The 25417-nt window shown below is 38.3% G+C and overlaps 1 protein-coding gene across 6 annotated transcripts in view; it reads left to right on the top strand.

Moving 5' to 3' along the window:
• Positions 1-25417, top strand: part of PDE5A (phosphodiesterase 5A) — a 95687-nt gene that overhangs the window by 63412 nt on the left and 6858 nt on the right. For 5 of the 6 annotated variants that reach the window (XM_068153945.1, XM_068153944.1, XM_068153942.1 and 2 more), the window contains exons 4-18: positions 3697-3768; positions 4561-4650; positions 5760-5897; positions 6277-6344; positions 7074-7182; positions 10059-10143; positions 12732-12907; positions 14329-14388; positions 16442-16588; positions 17947-18072; positions 19171-19265; positions 22690-22777; positions 23880-23980; positions 24075-24152; positions 25145-25208. In XM_068153945.1, coding sequence (XP_068010046.1) covers positions 3697-3768; positions 4561-4650; positions 5760-5897; positions 6277-6344; positions 7074-7182; positions 10059-10143; positions 12732-12907; positions 14329-14388; positions 16442-16588; positions 17947-18072; positions 19171-19265; positions 22690-22777; positions 23880-23980; positions 24075-24152; positions 25145-25208 — 1497 coding nt within the window. The remainder of the gene's footprint in view (positions 1-3696; positions 3769-4560; positions 4651-5759; positions 5898-6276; positions 6345-7073; positions 7183-10058; positions 10144-12731; positions 12908-14328; positions 14389-16441; positions 16589-17946; positions 18073-19170; positions 19266-22689; positions 22778-23879; positions 23981-24074; positions 24153-25144; positions 25209-25417) is intronic. The other variant, XM_068153943.1, reaches the window with a different exon arrangement.

Below are 25417 nucleotides of genomic sequence, written 5' to 3'. Positions count from 1 at the left end.
CTGATCACCCAGGGAAATGTTTTATTCTGGCAATGCTCACTCTTCATTGTTTAGTTTGTTCTTTACTTTGCCATATCTCCTATCACTGGGAAGCTCTTCCCAGCAAATGAGGGGTGCTACTCTTTTGACAACAGCCTTTGAAATTATCCTGTTGAATTTTCTTGTGTAAAATGTGAGCAGGCATGCTACTGTTAGCCCAATAAGTTACTTCCTCCCGCAGTGACCATGTTGGGTATAATACATCACAGTCACTGCAGTATAGTGTAGATCTAGCCAAGCTTTAAACAAACTAACTCAACTTCCAGTAGCTCCTGCTGCAGGATTATGGAAATCAGTAATTTGCTTCTTGGGTGGATTTTCAGCTTATGTTGAGACATGTTATAGCTGCCAGACTGCTGGAAACCATGCAGGCTACTGCTGGCATGAATGAGAGAAGAGGATGTGAAAGTTTTGTTGGTTAAAATGAAAGTCTGTAAATACAGTTCTGGCCCTGCAGGATAACTTTATAAGCTTGAATCAAACATCTACAAGACCAGGACAGGAAAGTAAGGTTAAAACCACTTTTCAAGTATGTTCCCATCTTCAAAATGAGATAAAACTGAGTTTCTCTCTTCCTGTTACCATTCTTTGGCTTAATGCAATTTTCTTCAAGTGCCAGAAAAGTAAATAAGCAAAAAAAAATATACTCTTAGGAAACAAAATTATATTAATTACATTTTTACATAATCTGAAGTAAGAACCAACTAAAAAGGGAAGAGGCAACTATTGCAAGAAAACGGTAAAGATAAAGGTCTTGCAAAGTTAGGAGTCTCTGCTTGCAATGTGGATTGGGCATTAATAAATGGGTTAACTGCCACAGACTGAGAGGAGATGTTATGGAACAAGAAGCAGCACGGGAAGATTACCTGTGTTGCCAGCAAGAATACAGTTAGGAAAGTGAGTTCAGATGTGGCAAAACAGATGTGGATGTTGACTCAGCAATTGTTGGAGGGCTTCTCCCCCCAATTTGGGACTGAAAGTAAGAGAACAATTCCATTATCAAAACTGCTTTTTGTTTTCATGGCCTGTCTTGTTTTCTGATCCAAGGGGAATTTTTCCAGCTGACTTCAAAGTTGGACTGGTAAAGTCCTTTATGTACAGTTTGTTTCTTTCTGCCCACACATTGTGTGCTTTCAATACAGCAGACCTGGATGATGGCATTTGTTAAGAACTGCATTACTACTAGAGATACATCTTTTTCTATAATCCTACCTACCTAGTCAGACTGGGGATAAAAGAGTGTGTACCTCTCAGCAGCTGAATGGTACTTCAAGGATTAGGCCATAAGATCACAGGTATCAAACTATAAGCAGAAACTAAGTATTTCAGTCTTTCCTATCCTTTAATCTTGGTTGTCTTCAGTCCTGAATAGTATCTTCAACTTTTCTAGCAGCCATCCCCTTTCACAGCTGCTTTTAGCTTCTTTCTTCCCTACTAGTTTTGTCTTGGGTAACCAAGGAATATACAGGATAATTCAGTAGGTAGGAGAATTACAAGAAAACAACTATATTCCTTAACAAACACACATCTTTGCTTTATTACTACAGGATTCAACATTCAAAAAAGTTCACTTGGTGTCTGCCTGTTAGAGAATTAAGAGACACAAAATATTGTGCCTACATAACTTAAAGCCCATATTTTGGTTAGACTGGAACAGTACTTCCATGAGCAGGTGTTTGAGTGGACTGTCTTTTTTTCTGAGATTCTTCCAAGCTTTAGGGAGAATTATCTTTATCTCAAATATGTCTCATTTATTGCCACAAGGATTTCAGTTTTAATGTACCTGTTATCTGAGTAAGTTTTCTGTACAGCTGAGCTCAGAACAGTTGGTCACCTTCAGTTCGATTTTTATGCTGGTGTGAACATAACTGCCACCTGGAGATCACAGATCAGACCTATTGTAATTTCATATTTGTTTACACTACATTATAAAAATGAGCATTTGGGTTTCATACTGTGCTTAGTATTCTCTAAAATGTTGGCATATATTCTCCATGGCCTAAAGTGCTACCACATGATTTACTTTTGCCCTAATTACATAATTAGTTTAGTAACAGGAGCAGATCCTCTTGAGTTTCCTACATGTTCTCCTAATTAACTGGTTGCAGGCAAGACTCCAGTGGCTAAATAATATCCATCTCAGGTTTTTCTCGTTCTAAAGAGTTTAGTGACAATCACTGGAATTTGTACTGGTATAAACGAGGCCAGAATTTGGACCAGCTGAATTTTTGAAACTGTTTTTTGTGTGGAAAAAAATGGCACATACCACAAAGTTATGAAAAGCTCAGACTGCCACCAAAACAAGAGTGTTTGCATCTGCATTCCTTTTCTCTTCAGTTAAAACCTTTAATTGAATGACCTTAACAAAGATCAAAAAATTACCATTTCACTTGGAACACATGCCTGTCTTACTGTATCAGAAGCCTGCAATGCTAATAAAGGGAGCCTAAATATCCTTTTTGCTATATTCATATGGTTCTTTTAATGTTTTTTAATAGCTTTTTTTTTAAAGCACCACAAACTTCCCTTTCATGGAGGGGATGTGTTTAGACATAATGAAAGTACTCACCTTTTGGGCATCTTCGAAGCCTTTGACCTCATTAAAGTTGTCTTAGGACATGTTGGCTCAAAACTGCAAAGTAAAAGAAATTAAATAAATACCCACAGATGACAGTGCTATGAGAAAAGGCCTAACTATTAATATCTGCACATGTAGGTTACCACAAAAGTATTGTGACTGGTTGAAGGATTTGCTTGCTATTCCCAGTCAGCTTTAGAAGTACATAAGGCTAGTTGCACATTGTTACTACAATAATCTCACTGGATAAGAAATATTCCTTACTGAAGTAAATGAGAGGCTGACTGTGGGAAAAAGTGGGTTGTATGGAATTGAGCTGACAGCTGAGCTTTATTTCAGACAGCCATATTTGAACCCACATTTGGCAGTGATTTGTGCTGCACAACAATGACCTTATTTGTAACATTAGTGTTTTGGGAAGGCAAGGCTGTGAGATAGTAAATTGTCTTCTTTTGCATTACAAGAATAAAACTGTATGCCTTCCATCTGTTTAGCAATCATAAATGTAATGATTAACAGTTACATACAGCTTTCTAAACATGCACACTGCAGAGTTTTCTTTCTGATATTGTTATCTCAAAGAAGCAAGATGTAAAAATGCTGTCATTAACACCTTGCATCAGTCTTACAGCACTTGGATCTCAAAGTTCCTTGCACCTTTGTCAATCATTTGACAAAGCGAGCATTCCAAAAAATGTGGAAAGAATTGAAAGCTTTGTGCAGACTTCATGCTTTTTCATGTTATTATACCCAGCTAGGTGGGATTCATCTGAGCTAGCACATCCTAGCCTGTGAGTTTACTGCAAAGATTTATTGAGCCTAGCACAAGATGAGACCCAGCCATATAACATGCTCAGTGTAACTATAAGGAAGTGCAGGAGACATGTCACTTCTTTTTTAGGTTCATGCTCAGCTACTTGTAACATGAATAAATTAGGGAAAAAACATACTTAAATATCTTGTTATTCAAAGGCCAACCAAATGAATACCTGTAATGGTCTTCTATAAATATATCTAGATATAGAAACCAAAGACAGATTCCTAAAAGCTATCTAATTACTCTGTTTTGAATGCACTAGGTTGTTGGTGTGGCTCAAGCAATCAATAAGAAATCTGGAGTTGGTGGCACTTTCACTGAACAAGATGAAAAGGTATAAAACTGGACAGAAATGTCTCTTTTCCTGGGGGAATGTGGGATGGATATGTTATTACTTTTAATGCTTATCAGAGATTTTAAAGTTATTAAAAATTAAACACATCCAAAGAAGTAAAATTTCCTGGTAATACTGCAAATTTCTTTCTTTGTGAGGCCATGGGAAACATGGATGTGAAATAGTTTAATTTCTGGATCAGCATGGTATCTCCCATACATCTCTGAAACACAGGCTTATTACTGCACTGAAATGCACTGTAAAACACCTTCATAACTTTTAATTGATACAATTTTTTAGGAATTGGTCCTCATTTTCCTGGCATCCCCAGTAAATACACTTTTGAGTATTAACATTTCTGTAGTGATTCTTTCTTAAATATTCTATCACCTCTCAAGACAGCAATTACAGGATGAGAAAAAGCTTTGGATAAAATATGAAGATTGTAAGAGTGAGTAGAGCAGACAGCACCTTGATTCCTAATTCTCACACTGCAGGTGCTTTCCAAACATTTCCAGACTTCCCATTCAGATTGTTGTAGCAAAAAACCAGGCTGCCCAGGACAGTGGTGGAGTCACTGTCCCTGAAGTGTTTAAGCAGCTTAGGGACATGGTTTTGTGTTGGCCCCCAGTGCTGGGTCAAAGGTTGGACTGGATGATCTTGAAGGTCTCTTCCAACTAGATATATTCTGTGATTCTGTGAAAACAAAAAATTGCATAGCTTATCTTTGAATAGAGGTTAGATACTGTGAGACATTATCTTCATGAGGTGTTGATGTCCATTTATCTTCAGGATTTTGCTGCGTATCTGGCATTTTGTGGAATTGTTCTTCACAATGCTCAGTTGTATGAGACGTCTTTGCTTGAGAACAGGCGCAATCAGGTAGGCTCAAAATGTTTGTCCCAGGAATACAGAAATTACTATGGTTAGCTAGTAATCAGTGCCTGTTCCTGGTATTTCTCACATGGAAGTTATTCCTTGGCTATTTGTAGTTGCTCTAACTGAATACTGTGCCTCTCTGATGAAGCTATAACTAACTGCATGGAGAAGTAGCTGGGCACATTCCAGCTTGGCCTACGAGAAGTGAACTGTCTAGGGGAAGAAGGTAAAGCTATGTGTCAGAACATGCATTCCATGTCAATATACTTGATACTGCCCGAAGTTGTCCTCTGGTTTACTGAACAGTTTATACAACCAGAGGTATAGAATATATTCCAGAAATTTCAGATAATATTATCCCTACAGAACAGTAGAGGTTATACAGATTATTATTTTAGTCTCCTACAACTATAAACAGTCGCTAACCATAATTCCAGTAATGAAAAACTGAAATTCCTTCTCATTTATGTAACTGTATTTTGCAGCCATCTTTATAACTGATGGGTTATTAATGCCATGACCATTACAGGTGAATATGTCTGCCATACATGGTATGAAAAGGCTTTGGAGAAACAACTAGGCAGCAGTTGTTTTAAAATTTTTCCGGTAGGTCTGAGTTTCCAAGTGACTATCAGTGTTTGTAAATTGGTAGAAAGCTGGATGAAGTTTTTAAATTGGCTCCATGCTTCTTGTGAGGATAAAAGGAATAGAATATGAGCACATCTGAGCAGCTGAGTCCTTTGGCAGCAGCTTTGAAATAACAGCAGACTGTCTCTAAATGAAGTTTTCACCAAATGAGTTCATTAGGATCTGCTAGAAGCTGTTAGGTTTCCTAAGCACAGAGGTGTGTGTTGTCTGGCTTTCTCAGGTTTCATTTGATGAACTGTTAAAATCTATTCTGTGACTATGACCAGTTCTTCCATCAAAGGTGTCAAACTGGCTATTACTTTCTGTTACCTTGTAGTCTGCATGAGAGCCAAAACTTAAATTTGGTTGCAGACATACATGTTGACTGCTTTGATTCAGGGAAGAGAAGAATCAAAGACAGTAGTAATGATAATTATTGCTTAAATCACAATTAACCAAAATTTCATAAAAGCCCTTTTCCTCAGGTGCTTCTCGATCTTGCCAGCCTGATTTTTGAAGAACAGCAGTCTTTGGAAGTGATTCTGAAGAAGATAGCTGCTACTATAATATCCTTCATGCAAGTGCAGAGGTGTACCATCTTCATAGTGGATGAAGATTGCCCTGTGAGTGTTGTGTTCATCTAAAGGCAGAAGTGCTTGTTCCTTGGGAGCAGTGGGGGCTTCCCTCAATTCTGGCTCAACAGTATTTCTTTAAGTTAAAAAGAAGTTCTGTGCTGACAGATAAATTTGGCACAGCTTATAAACTCTGGCATTTCTTCTCAGAGTGATCAATAGAGATTCAAGGCACTTCAGTTGCATTTAAAAGTTGTATCAAAAGGTATTTTTCTGGTAGGATCCTGTACACTTGCTACTAGATTGGAAGTTAAATATTTTTACACTTTGTTACAAAACAAGTTTTGATAAGTGCAACAAGCTTTTTATGAATGGTACTATTCTTTCTCACAACATTGATATATGTTAAAATATCCTCTTGGTATTCCAGGAGTCATTTTCTAGTGTGTTTCACATGGAATCTGAGGAATTAGAAGATTCAGCTGAAAATCTAAACAGGTAAATCACTGAATTCAAACTTTTGTTCATTCCAGGAGAATGTTGAAGACAATATGCTTACAAAAGACCTTATTTCCACAAGAGCTTGATAGGACTGGGGTTATTATTAGAACATATGTCCTCCTCCAAAGCAGACAAAGTGTCCAGGAGAATTGAAACACCTTAATTAAATACACTGTGGCAAAAAAAAAAAGAAAAAAAGTGTAGATGATTGATTCTGTAAAGCTACTTTACATCCTGATTTGGAATAAACAATTCTATTCCAGTAACAGAATCCACAGGCAACTGATCATGCCTGTGCTTTTAGAACAGATTTGGAAAGGCTTATAAGAAGAGAATCCACCACTATTACCTGCTGCACTCCATTTAAAGAATATGTGACTTTCACCCAGTATTGATTTTTCAGGGGTGTCAGATTTGTGAATGGAGTTTGTTTTCAAGAGGTTTGTTTCAGTGTAAACCCAGTTGTTTACTCTTTACCTGTCATCTGTATAAACCGTACTGATTTACTTGTTAAGTTTGGTGTTCAGTGTTATCACTGAATGTCAATCCACTCTGCTATTTTGTGATGGCAGCTGGATCATGATACAGAATTTGAACTCAACTCTATTGTGTATCTATTGGATATATCCTTTCCTCAAACAAGAAAAATACACCAAATGCCTGCTTTCCATAATAAAATGTCCCATTTTCATACTAAGCACATAATAATGTTGCTGTATCCTTCAGGGACTACGATACAAACAAAATCAATTATATGTATGCTCAGTATGTCAAGAACACGATGGAGCCCCTCAACATCCCAGATGTCTGCAAGGACAGGAGATTTCCCTGGACAGTAAGTAAAATAAGCTTAGATTTGAAATTCAGAAATGGAAAACATTTTCCTGTTTACCTTCCAACTCTTTTTTTTATTTCCCCCCTATTATTTCTATTAATGTAATGGCCACAGCAATTAGAATTACACAAACACAAAGTAAGATACATTTGCTTGATAAAATTCATTATCTGTGAAGAAAAGGTAAAATACTGTCACAGTGAACCATGGAAGGGATTTATCCCTACAGTGGAGAGCTGGCAGTGTGTTCTGTGGAGAACACTGAAGGGAAGATCAGTAGGAGGTTTTCACAGTAGTCCTTGGTAGTGTACTGCAGGTGTTAGGAAGTTCTGAGAAGTTCTTTCCCTTTTAGCCTCTCCTTTCCTTTCATGTTCTAGCAAATGTTGATGTTCTAGATGCAAGTTCTTTGCTGTTTTGGAGAAGGAACAACTATGCCTTTATTTGGGAAATTTTGCTTCATGCTTCACTAAGTGGGAGCTTGTGGTACGACGTGCTACTGAACACAGATACTGGAGAGGTAGCTGGATGGTCTTCAAAGTCATCATCAACAAAAAGCAAAGTTGTAGTTCTGTATTATTCTGTCAATGCAGAAATTAGAAAATGTCTGCTCTTACTGTATTTAAGCTTGTTGTCTAGAGAGGCTCAGGGAGAGGGTAATAAAAGGGAGGAGAGGTATGACCAGCAGAGAGCTTTTACCAAACTCTGTTCTGAGATGAACATTGAAAACGTCAGAAGTGTTCAGTGTGATTGTTGCAGTAAGTGGACAGTTCCAGAGAGGACAGGCTCATGGTGGGGAAGCTGTGCTGCTTCCCTTTTCCTCTGTGCAAGGTTTTATGGATGTTCTGGAGTGAGTTTCAATGAAGGATTGCACAACACAGGAATTGAAAGCTCACTGTTTTGCAGTACAGGGCCCAAAGTTCTCTTAACTGCAGGGGTGAAAGTGCAAACAGAATTGGACAGATACCATTTGAACAGTGATTCTTTTGAAGACATTTTAAAACAAAGTGAATACCTTGAGAGTCATCTAAACAACTGCTTGTCTGAAACAGGTCTTTCACTTTCCCAGTTGGGTTAGAGTTCTTTCACATTTTTTCCCTGGAATCTACATGGCTTACACCTTATGCATGTGAAAGAAAGTAATAAAAAGAAAATACAGTACTACTAGAAGGATTTTTAGATACTGTTTTTCAACACACAGTTGCTACATCTCCACCACTGTGTAGGAGAAATCTTCAGGCAAGGTTGCAGGCTGAATGTTTTGAAATCTGATGAACATGGGGGAAATCCCAAGCGTACTTAGTGCCCTAGAAACCCTGCCTTGCCTCTTTGGAGGACATTCAATAGCATTTTCACTCACCTTATGGAAATAACTTTGTACTTTACAAATGCTTTGGTTGCCCCAGCTACCTAGGCTGTAAGGGCTGTGCCATTGTCTGCCTGAGCTTCAGTGCACTTAAAAGGACAAATGACAAGCTTCAGCAGTTGTGTAGGAGTTCTTCCCTGAATCAACAAAGAGGGCAGTGGAGACAAAGTTCAAGTATCCACAAGACTCCTTAAAGGCATTTATGCCTGTTTTTCCTTAATCCCCTTCCTGTTCATTCATACTGGCACAGGCATTAAGCACTGTGCACTGTGGTCTTGTCTCCACTCCAGTATAGTTTGAATTTCAATGTATCTGAACTTCACCATGAAACAGCAGGTTTTTGTCAGGGTAGCCATAAACCAATTTTCATGCAAGCTTGAATCTGTATCTCAGCTGCCCTTACAGAGGGGTCTAGGGAGAGATACTGAATCTTATATCCTTTTTCACAGTTGATTTCACAGGTATGTCACAGTTCAGAATAGAGCAAATCCTACTCTTGAGTTATTCTGTATGCCACTATTAAGTAGGGGTACTTAATGTTTTAAAGAATTACATCTCCTCTTGTGACTTGTAAGCATTATAGTTCTTGTGCATTTAACTGTAGAGAATCTGTCTACAGTCCTTGCACAGCACCAGTGACCAAAGCAACAACAGCAAAAAGTACCCCCCACAAAATAACCTTTTGATGTGGTAGTGTGTATCCATTTATGTCTCACAGACAATTAGAGAGTGGGCCAAATGTACTTCAGTTTATTCCAGGAGATTTTAGAGCAGAAGTATGTCCTTTTCTCACCAGGTATTTGGGAAAAAAAATGCATTGTCTTTTTGTTCTACCCTGTAACCTCACCCCCCAAATAAATTCTGTTATTTTGGAGCATGAGAGATGATAAAAGGTCTTTGGTAGACCTAGTTGATGGTAATTCTCCTGTTGTTCTTTGAGTCATAATTCAGTCTCCACTAAGCCCCCTTTCATTGTGTTGGTGGATTAATCAAGGCATCTCAAACAAACCATAAGATTTGCTGAAAATTTCAGTGCCATAAGTGCACAATTAGCTTAATGTCAGGTATTACTCTTCGTTTATGCCATCTGTTCCTTACATCACCATATTGCAAGTGAGGGGACCTGCTGGGAAGGGGAGAGATCAGTTTCCTGATGAAGGTAAAAAGGTGTCCCAAAGCCCATCAAATCTCTTTGCAGCTGCACTGAGTGGAACACTTTGTCTTGGTGAAAAGTTTTAATGCAAGTAGTTCCTTCTAATGGAAGAATCTATTACCCAATGAGCACATTTTTAGCACAATTACACAGTGACTCCAAACTCCCAATGAACAAAGACTAGCATCACTACCTGTATGACCATTCACCAAAGCCCATATCAGACAGTGTTTATTAGACCATCCAGACAGAGATGTGCAAGCTCTGTAAGCCAACAGTAGTTGTAGATCCCAGATCTATGGATTTTTCAGCCACTTGAACATTGGTCGTTAAAATTGCATTTGTTTGTTTGTTTAACAGAATGATAACGCAGAAAATGAAAGACAACACATAAAGAGTTTGCTGTGTACACCAATAAAAAATGGGAAAAAGAATAAAGTGATAGGTAGGTACCTTAAAACAAATATACCTTTTATAGAGACATTTTTGTGCTCCACAGTAAAATCTCAGCAAAATGGAATTTCAATCCAGGAGAAAAGATCCTTAATTATCTTGGTTTTAAGTAGTAAGTCCACTGCAACCTTGACTGTAAATTGCTTACCTAATAAGTCACCAAGTACCTACAACATTCCTGTGATAGTTCATCATTTTCATAGCTTTCTTGCATTCAGAATTTTTTTGTAAGTAAAATTAATTTTCATTGTGTCAGTTACTAGTGTGGTTTGTAAAGATCTTTTACAAGGCAGTGGAAGGAAGACATAAATCAGTAAATAAGGTTTTGAGCCCTGAGCTGTCTGTAATGCTGGACTTTTTGGCACAGTGGTGGCATGTGGAAAGGCAAGCTGAACTGCACAGACATTGACAGTCTCCTCAACTCAGCTACAGAAAGATCTGTGCCAGCTGCTGTGCAGTTTGGGTGCTATGAATTGTCCTTTGGAGGTGCCTGCTTCTACCTGAAGCATTCATGTGCACCCAAATGATGTCTCTTTTAAGAATTCATTTGGTTTTGTGGCTTATTCTCTGTTGAGTCTTAATATTACGTTCATTACATCACAGTTGCTATGGAAATAATTAAAATGTCATAAACAGAACTAAAGAGAGATCTGAAAATGAGTTTTGGGAGGTTTTCCTGTAGAGTTGTATAAGTTAGCTTCTTTTTCCCAGGGAAAGTTAATCTTGTTCTTAGTGAAACAGATCCTCATCTGCTGGCATTATCTATTTTTACTATCATTCAAGTATCTAGTCATTTCAGTCCATTACTGTTCAGAATCCTGCCACAACAGTTTACAGCTACAGTTATATTATTTTTACTGATCTCTTTAGAGGAGACTGTAATACTAAAATAAGTTCCCCAAATAGACACAATCTGGAAACAGGACAGCATTACTTTGTCAACAGACATTAAAACTTCTACCTGCAAGGCCAGTGTTCTTCTAAAAACACAGTTTGCATGTGTGTGATCATTCTTTTTTTCAGTTTTTCTACCTACTGGATCAGGAAAGATGTACATTTGCTCCCTCAAAGACTTTTTTGTCCTTTTAATTAAAAATCTTAATGAGTTTTTTTAGTCTGTACATATGGAGTACTAAAAATGCTGGAAATCCTTTCATATAGAAAATGTTTAACACTGACAAGACCTTACAGTAGCTGCTGATTATGTTCACTGTTGGTACATTATAATTTCTTCCCTACCCATAAGCAGGGAGCAAATCCAGCCTCCCTGACCTCCCGGTGTAGTGTAAGGCATTCAGATTCTGTTCATATATCCTGTGTTAATTAGGAGTAGCTCTGCTGATGCAAGAAAATGTAAAAGCTCTTAAGTATCTGGAAACACCATGCTAAGTAGTTGTCTTCTCTTTCACTGGCTAAATACGTATTTAATATTTTACTCTTTCTCCTGCAAAATGTTCTTCATAAAGCATCCAAGGTATACAAACCAGCATGCAATAGTGGTTTATAGAAAATGAAGGCTTTTCATTTAGTAATTTCTCTCAGAATCTTTAGTTTGAAGCTACTGTTTTCACTGGGATTATTATTTGGAGTTGGCCAGAGAAACACTAGCTTTTGTGCCTGGAACTCTTAGTACTCACATTGATGAGAGTGGGAGAACATTTGGATTTGTTTAAGACATTAGTCACCCCTACAGCAGTTTTACCCAAAATCAACATATACTTACAATGCAGCTGCTTTAGTTAATACTCTGATTTCTTAGCAGAAATTGCCATCTGCTAGGTGAAACTATAGAGAGGTATATGTGTGAATTTCCCTCTGCCTAAAATGGTGTCAGGGATTTAAGTTGCAGCAAGGTTTGGCAGAAATTACCAATCAGATCATTCATGACATGTGGGCAGAAAAGTCCAGAAGTTCTGAAGAGAAAAACAGATGCAACTATCAATAAGTTTGAATCTAACCAGCTGAATTCAGTAAGATGCTTTTCAATAATTTCAGTATTCCTTGGAGCAGGCTGGAATTCAATCACATCCTCATCAACTCAGTGCGTATACTTAAGGTCTGAGCCTCAACTTGGGCTTCCTCTCTAATTCATTATTTTTTAAAATACCTCCAGCACTGACTCAAGTAAGGAAGTCAAAACTTTGTGTACCACTGTTCTGACTTTCATAGACATGCTTTTGGCATGGCTACAGAAATTTAATGAGCCTCCAAAGGAGAAGTTGTCTTTAGGGATTAAATCAATCTAGAATACTATTAATAATAAAAGTTAGGATGAAAACGACCCTAGAATTTCACAAGATAATCAAGTCTGTCAAGCCCTACATTTTTTGATTTACAAACCCTAACAAATACTTTCAAGTCTACTAAGTCATATAGAGTATTTTAGCATCTATTCTTTAATACAATGAAATTACTCTAAAAAGCTTTGGGGAAAATCCTACAGTGCTCCTCTCTGTCACTTTTATGTATCTTAGTGGTTTCCACTGTAGGGTAAACTGTTCTAGACTCAAAATTATTTCTTGATGTTCTATATAATATGTCATATGTCTTACTTCTTCTAATTTCTATGTCCTGGCATAGGGGTTTGCCAGCTTGTGAATAAGAGGGAAGAAAACTCAGGCAATATCAAAGCTTTCAACAGAAATGATGAACAGTTCCTGGAAGCATTTGTCATCTTTTGTGGCTTGGGCATCCAGAATACACAGATGTATGAAGCTGTAGAGAGAGCCATGGCCAAACAGATGGTGACATTAGAGGTGAGCCCAAAATCTAGGTGGTCCTTAATTAGCCCTAAACAGATGCAAATTTTCTCCAGACCCTATTTGTTCTATACGCAAGTGTGGCTACTCACATGGATACTGACCAGAAGTTGCTCTCCCCCAGAAGATCAGTTGGCCTGTGGAGTTGCACAGGAATTTTTCTGTTTTGGTTTTTTTTTTTCCCATATCTGCCAGCAGACTTTTTTATTGGTATTGTATTTTAGGTTTACTCGTAAGATGTAGTGGTGAGCTGAATCAGTCTGTTCCTCTCCATGAGGCTACACATTGGCAACATAGTGGGTTTATTGTCTTGCGTAGGAAGAGGAAATAGTTTGGGGGATTAGGGACTTTCTTTTCTTGTCTGAGGTTTTCTGTGATGATTTTGGCTCCAGCCTTTAGACAAACTAGCTTGTGGAGTAACAGCAGCATTATTGTAGGTTTTCAGCAATTTCCTCAGACTCCATCAAACCGTATCAGGATGAATGTCATATGGTCTCATCTTTGAATTGGGTTCTGTTAAGTTTAATACTTGAAGAGGGCTTTAGCCTCAGAAGCTGACTACTCACAGATGATAATTGGAAGCTTAATGTGAAAAATTTGTAGACTTTGGATATCATAACATTCATTATGTAAAAAGTGTTTGCAAAATTCCTCAAATGGGGATTATGCACACCATAGACTCTACAAGAACTCAAATAAACCTGTATTAAGTCATGTCAAATAAAAAGGCAGTAAAATTATTGTCAACATTATTTCACTGCTTTAAAAAAAGAGCTGCTTGTTTATCTGGCAAAATAGCAAATCTCTCTTCTACTGTACACTTTACAGATAATATGGGAAGTCCAGACAGATTATAAATTGGTATACAAGATGGCTTCTTTACAACAAAACTCAGTCTCCAGTTGCTAAAACCCTCCATAACATTTTCATGACCTGTGTTCTCAACAGCTAAATAAGATGAGCTTCTTTTGTAATTTAAAACAAACTTACTGTCTTTCAGAACTTTTTGCCAAGTTTGAATTAGAGCAAAACTTAATTTTACATCTAAATAAACTCCTGAAAAGATTATTATGGCAACAATGTTAGACTCATCATTACAGCTGTTACATTCAAGTATTATTTGTCTTTGAAAGTGGGGCATGAAAACTTTCCAACGAGAAAAATCAGAGTTCTTTGCTCTTTTATAGAAACTATTTACGGTTTTGTGGCCTAATTATCTTAAGATGATTCTGTGCTGTGGGAGGTTTGTGAAAGCTTGCAGATACCTCTCTTAAAACCAGTGTGGGCCCTTCATGGACACTAGATTTCATCAGCAAATGCAATGCTGATGCAAGCTGAAAATTCTGCTTTAGGAAAAATACATCTTTATCGCATTGGTTATTTTGTTTGTACTAAGGGCTGCTCTTCTCTTTCTGTAGGTTCTCTCCTACCATGCTTCTGCTGCTGAGGAGGAAACGAGGGAGCTGCAGGTAACAGTGGTAATTGAATTTTTTACTATTACTTTAGAAGCATTCCATAAATACAACAAAGGGCAGTCTTTACACAGATCTGATCCCTAAACATGCAGAAGCACATTTTCCAGAAAGAAAAATTACAGTGACGCTTAGATCGAGCAGTTCCTGAGTTGAATCAGTGTATCACACAAAAGGGACATGTTACAGTGGAAGATACAGAGATGGGAGATACAGAGAACTGCAATTACTGGAGAACCTGAAGTATACCTCAGGAGTTCAAGTGACAGGAACAGCTGATGGAATGTTAGTATCAACTCACAAAGTATTTTAGAAGCAAAATGTTGAGAACTTTTTCTGTCTGCAGCTAACTCTGAGTGTTGTATAATTTATATCTTTGATACCTTCCCAGCATCCCAAGTATGGGTGCAGTTTTTTGCCCTTACTCAGAAGTTGTGACACAGAAGTTCTGTATTTAATTGTTAATGCAACATTTTATTTTTTTGGGTTGCTTTTCTGTGCAGTGTCCTGTTCTGCTCATGTTTAATTCTGTGTCTAGAAACCACTGCCTAAGGAATAACTACAACTGGGATTTCAAGTGTAGTTCAAAATACAGCTTTTGCTTAGCCTCTCCAGTTCTTTTCTGTTGGAGCAGACTGTCTGTGGAAATAGGATTGCTCCTTCCATACAAAAGAAAAGTGAGAGAGATGGAGGGATGGAGAGGAAGGTAGGCATAACGGACCACAAGCTGGGTAGTATGGGAATGGACTGGACAAACAAGGTGCCTCCAGTTCTAGAATGATCATCAGTGTCACACAGATTTTGAACCTTTGTCCTACCACACAGCTGCCCATTGATAAAGAGGCATTGACAAGCCCAGCATGAGGGCCAGGTGGAGAAATTGAGCAAGAGGTTGTAGTTCAGTCAGTGACTACAAATTTGATCATTGTTCAGTAATTTGAAATTAAAATAGCTAATGTACTGGCATGCTGTAAAATGGGGGCAGATGGCTCTACTGGCTTCAGAAAATGAGAGAGGAAATATCTAATCCAGTTCAATAATACTTGAATAGCTATAGATTGTAGGTCTTTTTGCCTCAGCTGAAATGAAATGTTGTGGCTATCAAAGGCAGGACATCAAGGCACAGAGAGATAAATTATGAATGAAGTTAGTACACAGGCATGAAGTGTTCTCTTGAGCTCCTCCTGTGTCCTTCCAGCCCCTTTCCTCATGAAATACCAGACTGCACTTGCAGTTTTTCAGAATTATGCCATTAGAGTTCCTGAAAGGTTGCACTGAACATACAAGCCTGGTGGTTCTTTCAAATGCTTGTAGGTGATGTACCACATGAATCCAAACTGAGGGACACTAAAATACTAATACAAGAAATGTGTAAGAATGTGGGATTTTTTTTTTCTTGTGTAAATAATACTTTCAGAATCTTTCAGGATGTTCTGACACACAGGAAAGATAACAGCAAACATATGGAGCAGAGATTGGTACATGTAATCATGGGGAGCGCTAACTGGCATGCTACATCTAATAGTACTGTAGATGGTCACACAGGTTTTATATCAGTGTCAGCTTTCCAGAGCACAGTTTATGACATATAAAACATTGTCCAAAGGTGAACCCTAATTTTTCCAGTTTCTAGCCCTCTGAAAGCTCTACCCATGGACATGTTCTGATTACCATATCGCTCAAAGTGGATTCTGTTACGAATTCTGCTCTATTGACATCTCTTTCCTTACTGTCTTTAGAAAAATGTCCACAGTTACAGATTTTGATGTCTGCACATCCATAAAACCGTCACTACCTTATTTTCTCAACCTCCCAGTTTCATACATTTACACATTTCTCTTGCTTACAATTTGTCATGAGTGATTTAGCTAACAGACTGAACAGTGGAAATCAAGTAACGTTAAACAAGAAAGGTTAATGAAAGATAAATGAGAAGTAATCATCAGTATAATCTGAAGGTAATATTTAGCATCTCACTACTACTGTGTTGAAAAAGCAGACGTTTATGTTATGCTTTCTCTTTCCTAGTGCTAAGCTGTATTCTCTTACTCTTCTCTAGGCTGCTGTGGTACCATCTGCACAATCTCTCAACCTAACTGACTTCAACTTCAGTGATTTTGAGCTCTCAGATTATGAAACAACATTGTGTACAATTCGAATGTTCACAGACCTCAACCTGGTGCAGAATTTCCAAATGAAGCATGAGGTATAAATGCTGTCAAATACTGCTTCACCTGAAGAGACAAGCTCAGTATTAGAAAATCAGGAGAACAGTGAAATGAGTAGTAAATGTAATTGGAAATCAAGATTAAAAAGTAGCTATCAAACTAGGAAGGCATATCAAGTGGGCAGTCCTGGGGTTTGTCCTCAGCTTGGTCCTACTGAATGATTACAAATTAGTAAAAGAAAACAGGCATTTATTTTTTAGATCTTCAGTTTATAGACCACTTTAGATTAGTAGTGTTGAAGGGCCCAAAGGAATACTGTGCTCTGATCTCTGGAATATCCTGGTACTTAGTTTCACCTCTGTAGAAAGCCCATGAACTTGTACTTCCTTAAGGGTATGTCCCAGCAGAAGACACAGAATCAGGCAGTCCAGGGTGGGCTTCTAGTTTCTATTGGAGCAATTGTAATGGTTTTGCAAAACCAAAATAACACCAGGATGACAGACAAATAATTGCACATCTCAATAGATGCAAGAGAACATTGACAACTTTGAAGCTACACTTTCAGCTTTCCATACTAGAGCTAAATAAAGCTGGCAATAGCCTACCACTCCTTCCTAACACTGGGAAGGCAGAGAATGCTGCTGCTTTTGTAAGTGTGGAATCGTTGATGTGGGTGAATGGTACTGGATTTTCATTTCTGCTGGCATGACATCTTTCACTAAAAACACTAAAAATTTTCTTCCACAAACGAAGGACTAGATTCTCAGCCAGCATTTAACATGGACCTTGATGGGCTGTATCCATCTAACCCAAAGGAACTGTTAGTACACATCAAAACCTTTCACTTTTGTAGCAGTATAACTCACAGCCTGTAATACTGCATATAAAAATATTACCCAAGAATATAGTCATTGCTGTCTGTTACTTACTTGCTTTCCAAAGTCCAATTCTGCTTGTCTTTTGACAAGCTGATATGAGGGAAAAGCCACATGTTAGTTATCAAAACAGCTCTAGGAAGAACTCTGTAGTTAAAAAATAAATAATTTTCTGTATCAAATGCGTTGTTACAACCACTGATTTTTTTTCTCCCAGCTAGCTCAGTGTAATTCAGTGTGTGGTTTAACAGAAGTCGCATCTGACATTGATTTAGCTATTAGCAATAAAAACACAAACCTACAAGTATCTCTTACTCAGTGAGAGGCTGAACTAGTGACTGGAAGCATATTCTTATCTATATTCACAGTTACAAATATGTTGTATTTGAACTTAAAGGATTGAAAAGGGCATTTTTTTCTGTGAGAGTTTTCAAGCAGGATTAGAGGCTAAGATTTGTTTTCATTAAAAGAATGGATTTCTAAGACATTTACAGCTAACCTTGTGATGCTGTTTCTTAAAGGTTCTCTGCAGATGGATTTTAAGTGTAAAGAAAAATTACCGGAAAAACGTCGCTTATCACAATTGGAGACATGCCTTTAACACAGCACAGTGCATGTTTGCTGCTTTAAAATCTGGTAAAATTCAGGTACATTTTGCTGTTTCTACTTTTAAGAGTCTTCTAGCTAAACAATTTATATAAAAGATGCATAGTTCTGATTCTGATCTCAGTAAGATGCTCATTATTCTGTGGTATTGCCAGTGTAATCCAAATATTTGTGCTAAAGACTTTACAGGCTTGGTTTGTGAAATTGTTGTGTTGTTATGTACCCAGTTTCCGTTAAATCCCCTGGAAATGATCAGGTGTATGTTCCCAATGGGAATATCTCATATAAGGCATGTAAATGATTATGTCCTTTTTAAAGTTAATGCTTGTGCTTGAACAAGTCAAAAAGGTGGGGAAGATAAGGACTGACCTTATTTCAGATGTTCCCTACGGCATTCAACAGGAAATATTTTAAGTTCGAACAGAGAAGCTGACTACAGCATTAGGCACATAATAGACACATAATAATTTTAAAAGCAACCTAGTCATTCTTTATTACAAATACTGAAGGGCTAGATGATACTCAAAAAAGATAATGATTCAAGATTTTTCTTATGTATGTTTTTAAGTTTTGGGGTTGTATTTTTGAAGAAAGCAAACTGTTTCTGTTCTGAATGAATGTGGTTCTTCAGTTTTATTACAGACAATTGCAACCAATTATTTGTACTATTTTACAGTAAGCACTTCTGAGAGAGTAATTAAATCTTCTTTGTAGACCAAACCCTAATAGCAACAAAGAAGAGGCATTCCCTTCTACAAACTTTGTCTCACTCAAAAAAAAAAAAAAGACAAAAGGTGCTGGAATAGACAAAGGCAAGGGCTTTCATATTTCTTCTGCACTGAAGGGCATGGTAGTTTGCTCTGTGTGCAGTCTAGCAATCTCTGATGATCCTGATAGCTTGCTTGCTATTTTTGGAACCCTGTCCATCTCCAGTGCAATTTCCATAAATTGCTTCATTCCTAACTACTTTGGATTCACACCACACTGATTTTCATGTCCTAGATTCTGGAGTCAGAACAGCATTGAAAATTAATCTCCCAATTTTCTACAGTTTGAGGGAGAAAGCAAACACTGGGGGACACATCTTCTTAGGAGAAACACAAAGCTAACTCACTGCTTATACTACTCTTCACATGTAGAGCAAGCTGACTGACTTAGAAACACTGGCACTGCTGATAGCAACTCTAAGCCATGATTTGGATCACAGGGGAGTGAACAACTCTTATATACAAAGGTGAGTCTGAGAGAAGTTAAAGAAATTATTACCAAAACTAAGTACAATTGAATTGATTTGATGATGTGAGGCTGTACAAAGGAGCGGGTTGGTATGAAGCAGGAAGTGCAGGAACAGCCTGAAACATTCAAGGGGTCCAAAGTAAAGATGGCAGAACCTCAGCTGCACTAATGGGGATGGCAGATGAAGGGAACTCTGTAGACTCTGCAGGGATAGCATCTTCCTGTTCCTGTTCTGCATGTCCCATCCCCCACTTCCCATGCAGTGACAGCAGAAGGTCCTAGCTTCTAAGGGACAGTGGCAGCTTTTCAGATTGCTCCCTGCCCAACCAGCTGGTTCCTGTCCAGTCTGGGCTAGCACAGACATGAGATCTGCAGCCATCTGACACAAAGGTGTCTCCCTGCCAAAAGAACTCTGATTGTTTTACTCATGATTTAGCCGTTCCAAGTTGATTTGGATAAGGTAAACATTAAAAATTGATTTGGGGTTGTCTGTACTCTTTAACTTTGATCAATTCTGGAAGTACAGAAAAAAACAAAGTGAAAAAGTAAAAATACAGTTTAAAACCTTGAAACAAAGCATTTTTACTAAATAAAATGCTTGACTTCAAAACTTACCAAAATTAAGCATCTGATCTCTTCTAAAATGTTCTTCATATTTTAATTTATAACCACAAGTTCTTGGTTTCTTAATTAACAGTTTCAGATCTGCCCAAACTGTATTTTCCAGTGAATTTTGTATTCACTTCAATTAACAGTCTGTGATTCTTTGATTAAATAACCAGCTTGACTTAAAAATGGTATAATGTGAGTACTGTGATATGGCAATGTGTCCTGATCTGACCAGAGATAGGGAAAAGATACCCAGAAATGTAGACTTGTATCTTTTTCTGGCAGAGTTGGAGAGTGGTTTTGAAGCTACCTTTGGAAGAAGTGGTCTGCTGTTCTCGCTGTGTGTAAAGTAAGATACTAGGGGAGGAAAAGTTTACTTGAGGCAGAAAATACTGAAAGGCAGAAAATAAGTAAGCTGAAGCAGAATTCCTGCTTTCAGATACATCTTAAGAATAACACTAAGACAGATGTGTAAAACATGAAAACCCAAACTAACCCCAAAACTCCACAAAAGAATAACCTTTTTCTAGTTCCCTAATAGGGGATTCCAGCAGTCACTGCAGCCTTGCAGTGATTGGAACCAGCTAGCTATTTTTTGCTTTATTTGTTTAAAAATAAATTTCCTGGAAGACATCTGGAGATGCGTCATCTCCTCTCAGAAATGTCCTGGGAAAGTGTTATAGACAGCAAAATCTAACATTCACACACACTGTCAAGCAGAGATGACTACAGCTTAATAATTCAATAGAAAGTTGCATGAATTTTGTTTCTAAATCCCTCATTTAAATCTGAAAAAGGTTATTTTTTCCAGGAACAGATCCTTTTTGCTTCCTTCTTGGAGACACTGAGAGTGGATACTTAGCTTATAATTCTTTTATTATGCAACTAGGTTTCAAAAATTAAAATGGTTCTGGCAGCACAAATTACAGGAAATGAACTGCTAAAATGTCTTTTGGTAGATATGCCGTTGTTTTATTTTCACTTCCAAACCCACAGGTAAAGTAGGCAAGGACTGAGTATGAAAACTGAATAACCAAACTACTGTGTTCAGAAAGAAGTGGTGTCCCTTGGCCTGACATGGTGTACTACAGAAGAAGGACCTGAGTTTATTTGTAGCATTTGCATCTTCCCAGAAAGCCAGGGTCTGGAAGTACTGAGCAAGCTCTGGCTTGGTGCAGTACTTGGGAAGATAACCTAAGATATTTCTCACATATTTCTCTCCACAGTCAGGATGAACTTTAGGGGACACAGTAAGCATCCCACTTAACTCAATGGGAATTTCACCCAGCATGTGTTGGCACCATGCTACAATTTGTTTCCTTGCAGAGACACGCAAGCATACTTGCTCTATACTCTTGCAGTGGTCTCAGAGGAGGTGCTGGGCAGCCAGCCCATAATCCTCAGGGGCTTGCAGCCTTTAATCTCCCTTTCCGTGTTTTTGTTTGTCTTTCCATCTTTCTCTCCACATTTTTGTGCTTCTTAAATCCCCCGAGTCTCCTCTTATGACATTTATTTGAGTCTCTGTGTGCACTCACTGACACAGGGACCCAATCCTGCAACCATTAACTCATGTGAATGATCCTTAACCATGCAAAAGGTCCCATGGAACTATATGCTAAAATAGAATTTCTTACATGATTAAACATTTGTAGGTCAGATTATAATTAGAGTAACGGATTCAGGATCAGCAGCAAAACAGACTTCCAAAAGAATCTCAATTCAGTTGAAGAGATGACATAAACAATGTGGGACCAGGGGCTCAAATGAAGATACAGCATCAAAAGATAACAACTGTATTATGCAATGAGGAATGGGTAAATTGGAAATTCTCAATACGGAGGACTTTCTGTATTATGTCTAAAGCTACTCAAACAGCAAATTCTATTTTCTAGACTAAGAGAGCTTTAAATTCTGCATCCACACAGTTGGTTTTGTGATGGTTTTCACTGTCTGTAGTAGAACCTACAAGCAGAAACCTTGTTTCCCTTTTGGATTTTACCCTGGGCAAAGGGTAGGCAAGGATAATGCAGTAGTTTGGTCCTGAAGAGAGAGGTGATGAATGAAGTACCAATACAGTTCTTAGGAAGAAGTTCTATACAGAAAGAGTGATTGCGCTATGGAATGGGCTGCCCGGGGAGGTGGTGGAGTCGCCGTCATTGAAGGTGTTCAGGAGGAGACTTGATGGGGTACTTGGTGCCATGGGTTAGCTGTTTGGGTGGGTTGGATTGGTTGATGGGTTGGACATGATGATCTTGAAGGTCTCTTCCAACCTGGTTTGGTTTATTCTAATAAAGTTTATTCTAATAAAGTTACTAACGATGGGAGATTACTTGCTTTACATTTCGGGCCCTGCACTGAGGTCAGCAGGGATCTTCCATTGGTAGAAGTGGGCAGTATGACTTAAGAGCTCAGTAGCTGAGCTGACTAAATGCACCAGGCAGGAGTTTAAAATGTTTTTTCAAAAACCCAAACCATCACATTTTGCTTGTGGATGGACCCTTCTTGTTACCTTTTCTTTTCATACAAGAACTTTAACAACTCTTAATTCCTTCTGTACACCTGGTCTCTACAGGTAACAGAAGGCAGAAAAACAGAGTTGCTGGTGCTCTGCCAAAGTGACAGCATTGTCTTTTAACTGTGCATTCATTTTGTTTGGCCAGTTACAGAGAAAGGGAATGGAACTGGTCAAAAACAAGCATGGGGGAGGAGGGCTAAACTGCTAATGATAAGAGGAGATTAAAATGGAAGTTATGTCTGGATTAGTATTATGTTTAACTTCATTTCTCCATCTGATGGGTCCTTTTAATCCTCAGAAGCGAACATCCACTGGCTCAGCTCTATTGCCACTCAATCATGGAGCATCATCACTTTGATCAATGCCTTATGATCCTCAACAGTCCAGTGAGTGCTACATTTTCCTGTATGCTGAAGGAAACTATTCCCTATTTTACTTCTTATTTTTAGCTTTTGGACACATTCCCACCCTTATACATTCCTAAGAGATCTTCATTCCTTTTTGGGTAAAGAAAGCAAATGCAGCAGTTTTGAAATCACAGTTTCATTGCTGAGTGCCACCAAACCTTTCCAAGTGTTGCCTGATAAGGGAAGCCTTGCTAATATCCTCTGGAATACCTGCTTACTTGGAGCAAAGGGGAAAAAAGGCTTTGTTGCCATTTTCATGACCTCTTATGAATCACCAAACAAACCAAGTCCTTGCTCTCATTTGAAAAAGCATTCCGGCCTACACATACACAAAGCAGTCCCGATGAGACCAAGCCAAACACTGCTGATGTTGACATTCCAAAGTGAAGCCAAACCTAAGTTAAGTAAATATACAAATAAAACTGCAATCTTCTTGGTTTATATTAAGTAATTCTAAGAGCCGTTATTCAGCACGCACACTCATTGCAAAGCAGTATATTTTCACTGCTCATTTTGCATCTTCAGTATGACACTTCCAGCCTCCTTTATACTGTAATGATTCTTTCCTATTCAGGATAGGATAATATAGGGTAAAAAGTGGAGGCCGGATGCCATTTCACCAGCTCCACCATTAGTGCTTTAACAGTGGGCTTCTGAGCTTGTTATATATTTTGCTTCAGAAAAGGACAACATTGTCATTTACATGAGTTGTACAGGCAGGTGCTGGAAGCTATTCTAGATCTGCTTCAGGGCGGGTGGGGAAAGAGAAATGCTATGATACAGCTAATGGCAAATTTCATTTTGATGAATGAAATGGACTTAAAGTCTTTGAGGCTGCTCTGCTTGCAGTTTCATTTTGTGTTAGTCAATTACTATGCTGTTGCTGGGTGGCTGTCATTACTCAAGAAGAATGGAATTTTTATTTTTAAATTGGTGAATCTGTGAAAGGAAGCAGCGCAGAAGAATGACATCAGATTTCAGCAAGCAATTCATAAGGATTTAGTATCTAAGAGATATTCTAGCAGACTGAAGTGCTGTTGTTCATTTTAGTCCTAACACTGGTTTTGGTTTTTTTGTAAAGGGAAATCAGATTCTCAGCAGCCTTTCCATTGAAGAATACAAGGCCACTCTGAAAATGATAAAGCAAGCCATTCTTGCCACAGACCTAGCGCTATACATAAAGTAAGTCAGAGGCCAGCCTGGTTGGAGAGTCATTGCTGGATGTTTGGATTGTGCCAGCATCCTACAAAATCTTTTTGGTTTACTTCTTTTAAAGGAGGAGAGGAGAATTTTTTGAACTTCTAAGGAAGAAGCAATTTAATTGGGAAGATCCTACACAGAAGGAGCTTTTTTTGTAAGTAAATGCAGAATGATTAAGAAGTCATTAATATTACTAAGTACCAAATTTTCCATGCCATCTTGCTGTGAATTTCATTAAAACCAGCAGATCTGTGTTCTCTGAGCCCTTTACAAAGTGGGACTGACACACAGGTCACTGAATGATTTGCTGGCTTTAACTTAATAAAGTCTGCAAGCTGTATACTAAGTAAGTAGCATGTGAAGTTACATGAGCATTTATGTTCTGAAAGACTCTAGGGTTCCTGTTGTTGATACTTCATACTGAAATACTGAATTGCTGAAACCCAAAGCTAAAGATGCAGGACTAGTAGTTTACTTTGAAGCTGTTTCTTTACTGGCAGTAGTGGAAAAACAAAGATGAAGACTAGAGACACATATTGTAATACACAGCTGCAGAAGAGCAGGCTTACACAGGCTGTCTCCGAAAGAAGTGATGCCCTACTTCAAATCAGTGCCTTTAAAGACCAATCTAATTTAGTCATGTTCTATGTCTATTTCTATCTCAATCCTTTGCCCTCATACTGTCAATAAGATGAAAGTCACTGCTAATGTCAGAAATCATAGAATCATAGAATGCTAGGGATTGGAAGGGACCTCCAGAGATCAAGTCCAAATCCCCTGCCGAAGCAGGATCACCTAGAGCAGGCCGCACATGAATGCATCCAGGTGGATGCATTCCAGAGGAGGATGCTCCACAACCTCTCTGGGCAGAAATAAATAAATGTGGTATGTCCTGGAGCAAATAGAATGAAAGAGCTCATTTGACCAAAGTCACCAAATGAACCAGCCAGTCCACATTTACTCAGTTCTGTATGTCCATTTCAGACAGGTGAAAGTCTACCACATCACTGAGCCTTGGATACCTTTATAACGGTGCTTTAATTTCACGTGGTTTTCTGACTTTTGTGTTCCTTTATATTCTATTTTACTAATCACCTGACTTTCACAATGCAGCCATTCAGAAATTTCTTTCTGTTTTTTCAACAGAGCAATGCTGATGACTGCTTGTGATTTATCAGCCATCACCAAACCATGGCCAGTTCAGCAACGGGTATATGCTTAATTTTAAGATTTGCTAAATACAAATTCCACTTAACAGCTTCTCCTTCCTCCATCTAGTCCTTATTGCAAAGCCAGTGGTGGGATGCAGAGCCTTAGGAGGCAATCCTTCAAAGTGCTGTATGTGGAGTGAAGACTTGCTCAGGTCTTTGTAGCAAGGTCTGTGCATTTAGTTGTATCACCATAATCTGTAGGTAAATC

Source organism: Melanerpes formicivorus, unplaced genomic scaffold, assembly GCF_026170545.1.
Source record: "Melanerpes formicivorus ecotype bairdi unplaced genomic scaffold, bMelFor1.0.p_v2 SCAF_27, whole genome shotgun sequence".
Lineage (NCBI taxonomy): Eukaryota > Metazoa > Chordata > Aves > Piciformes > Picidae > Melanerpes > Melanerpes formicivorus.
The sequence above is the reverse complement of the archived record's forward strand: the minus strand, read 5'-3'. Positions and strand labels throughout refer to the sequence as shown.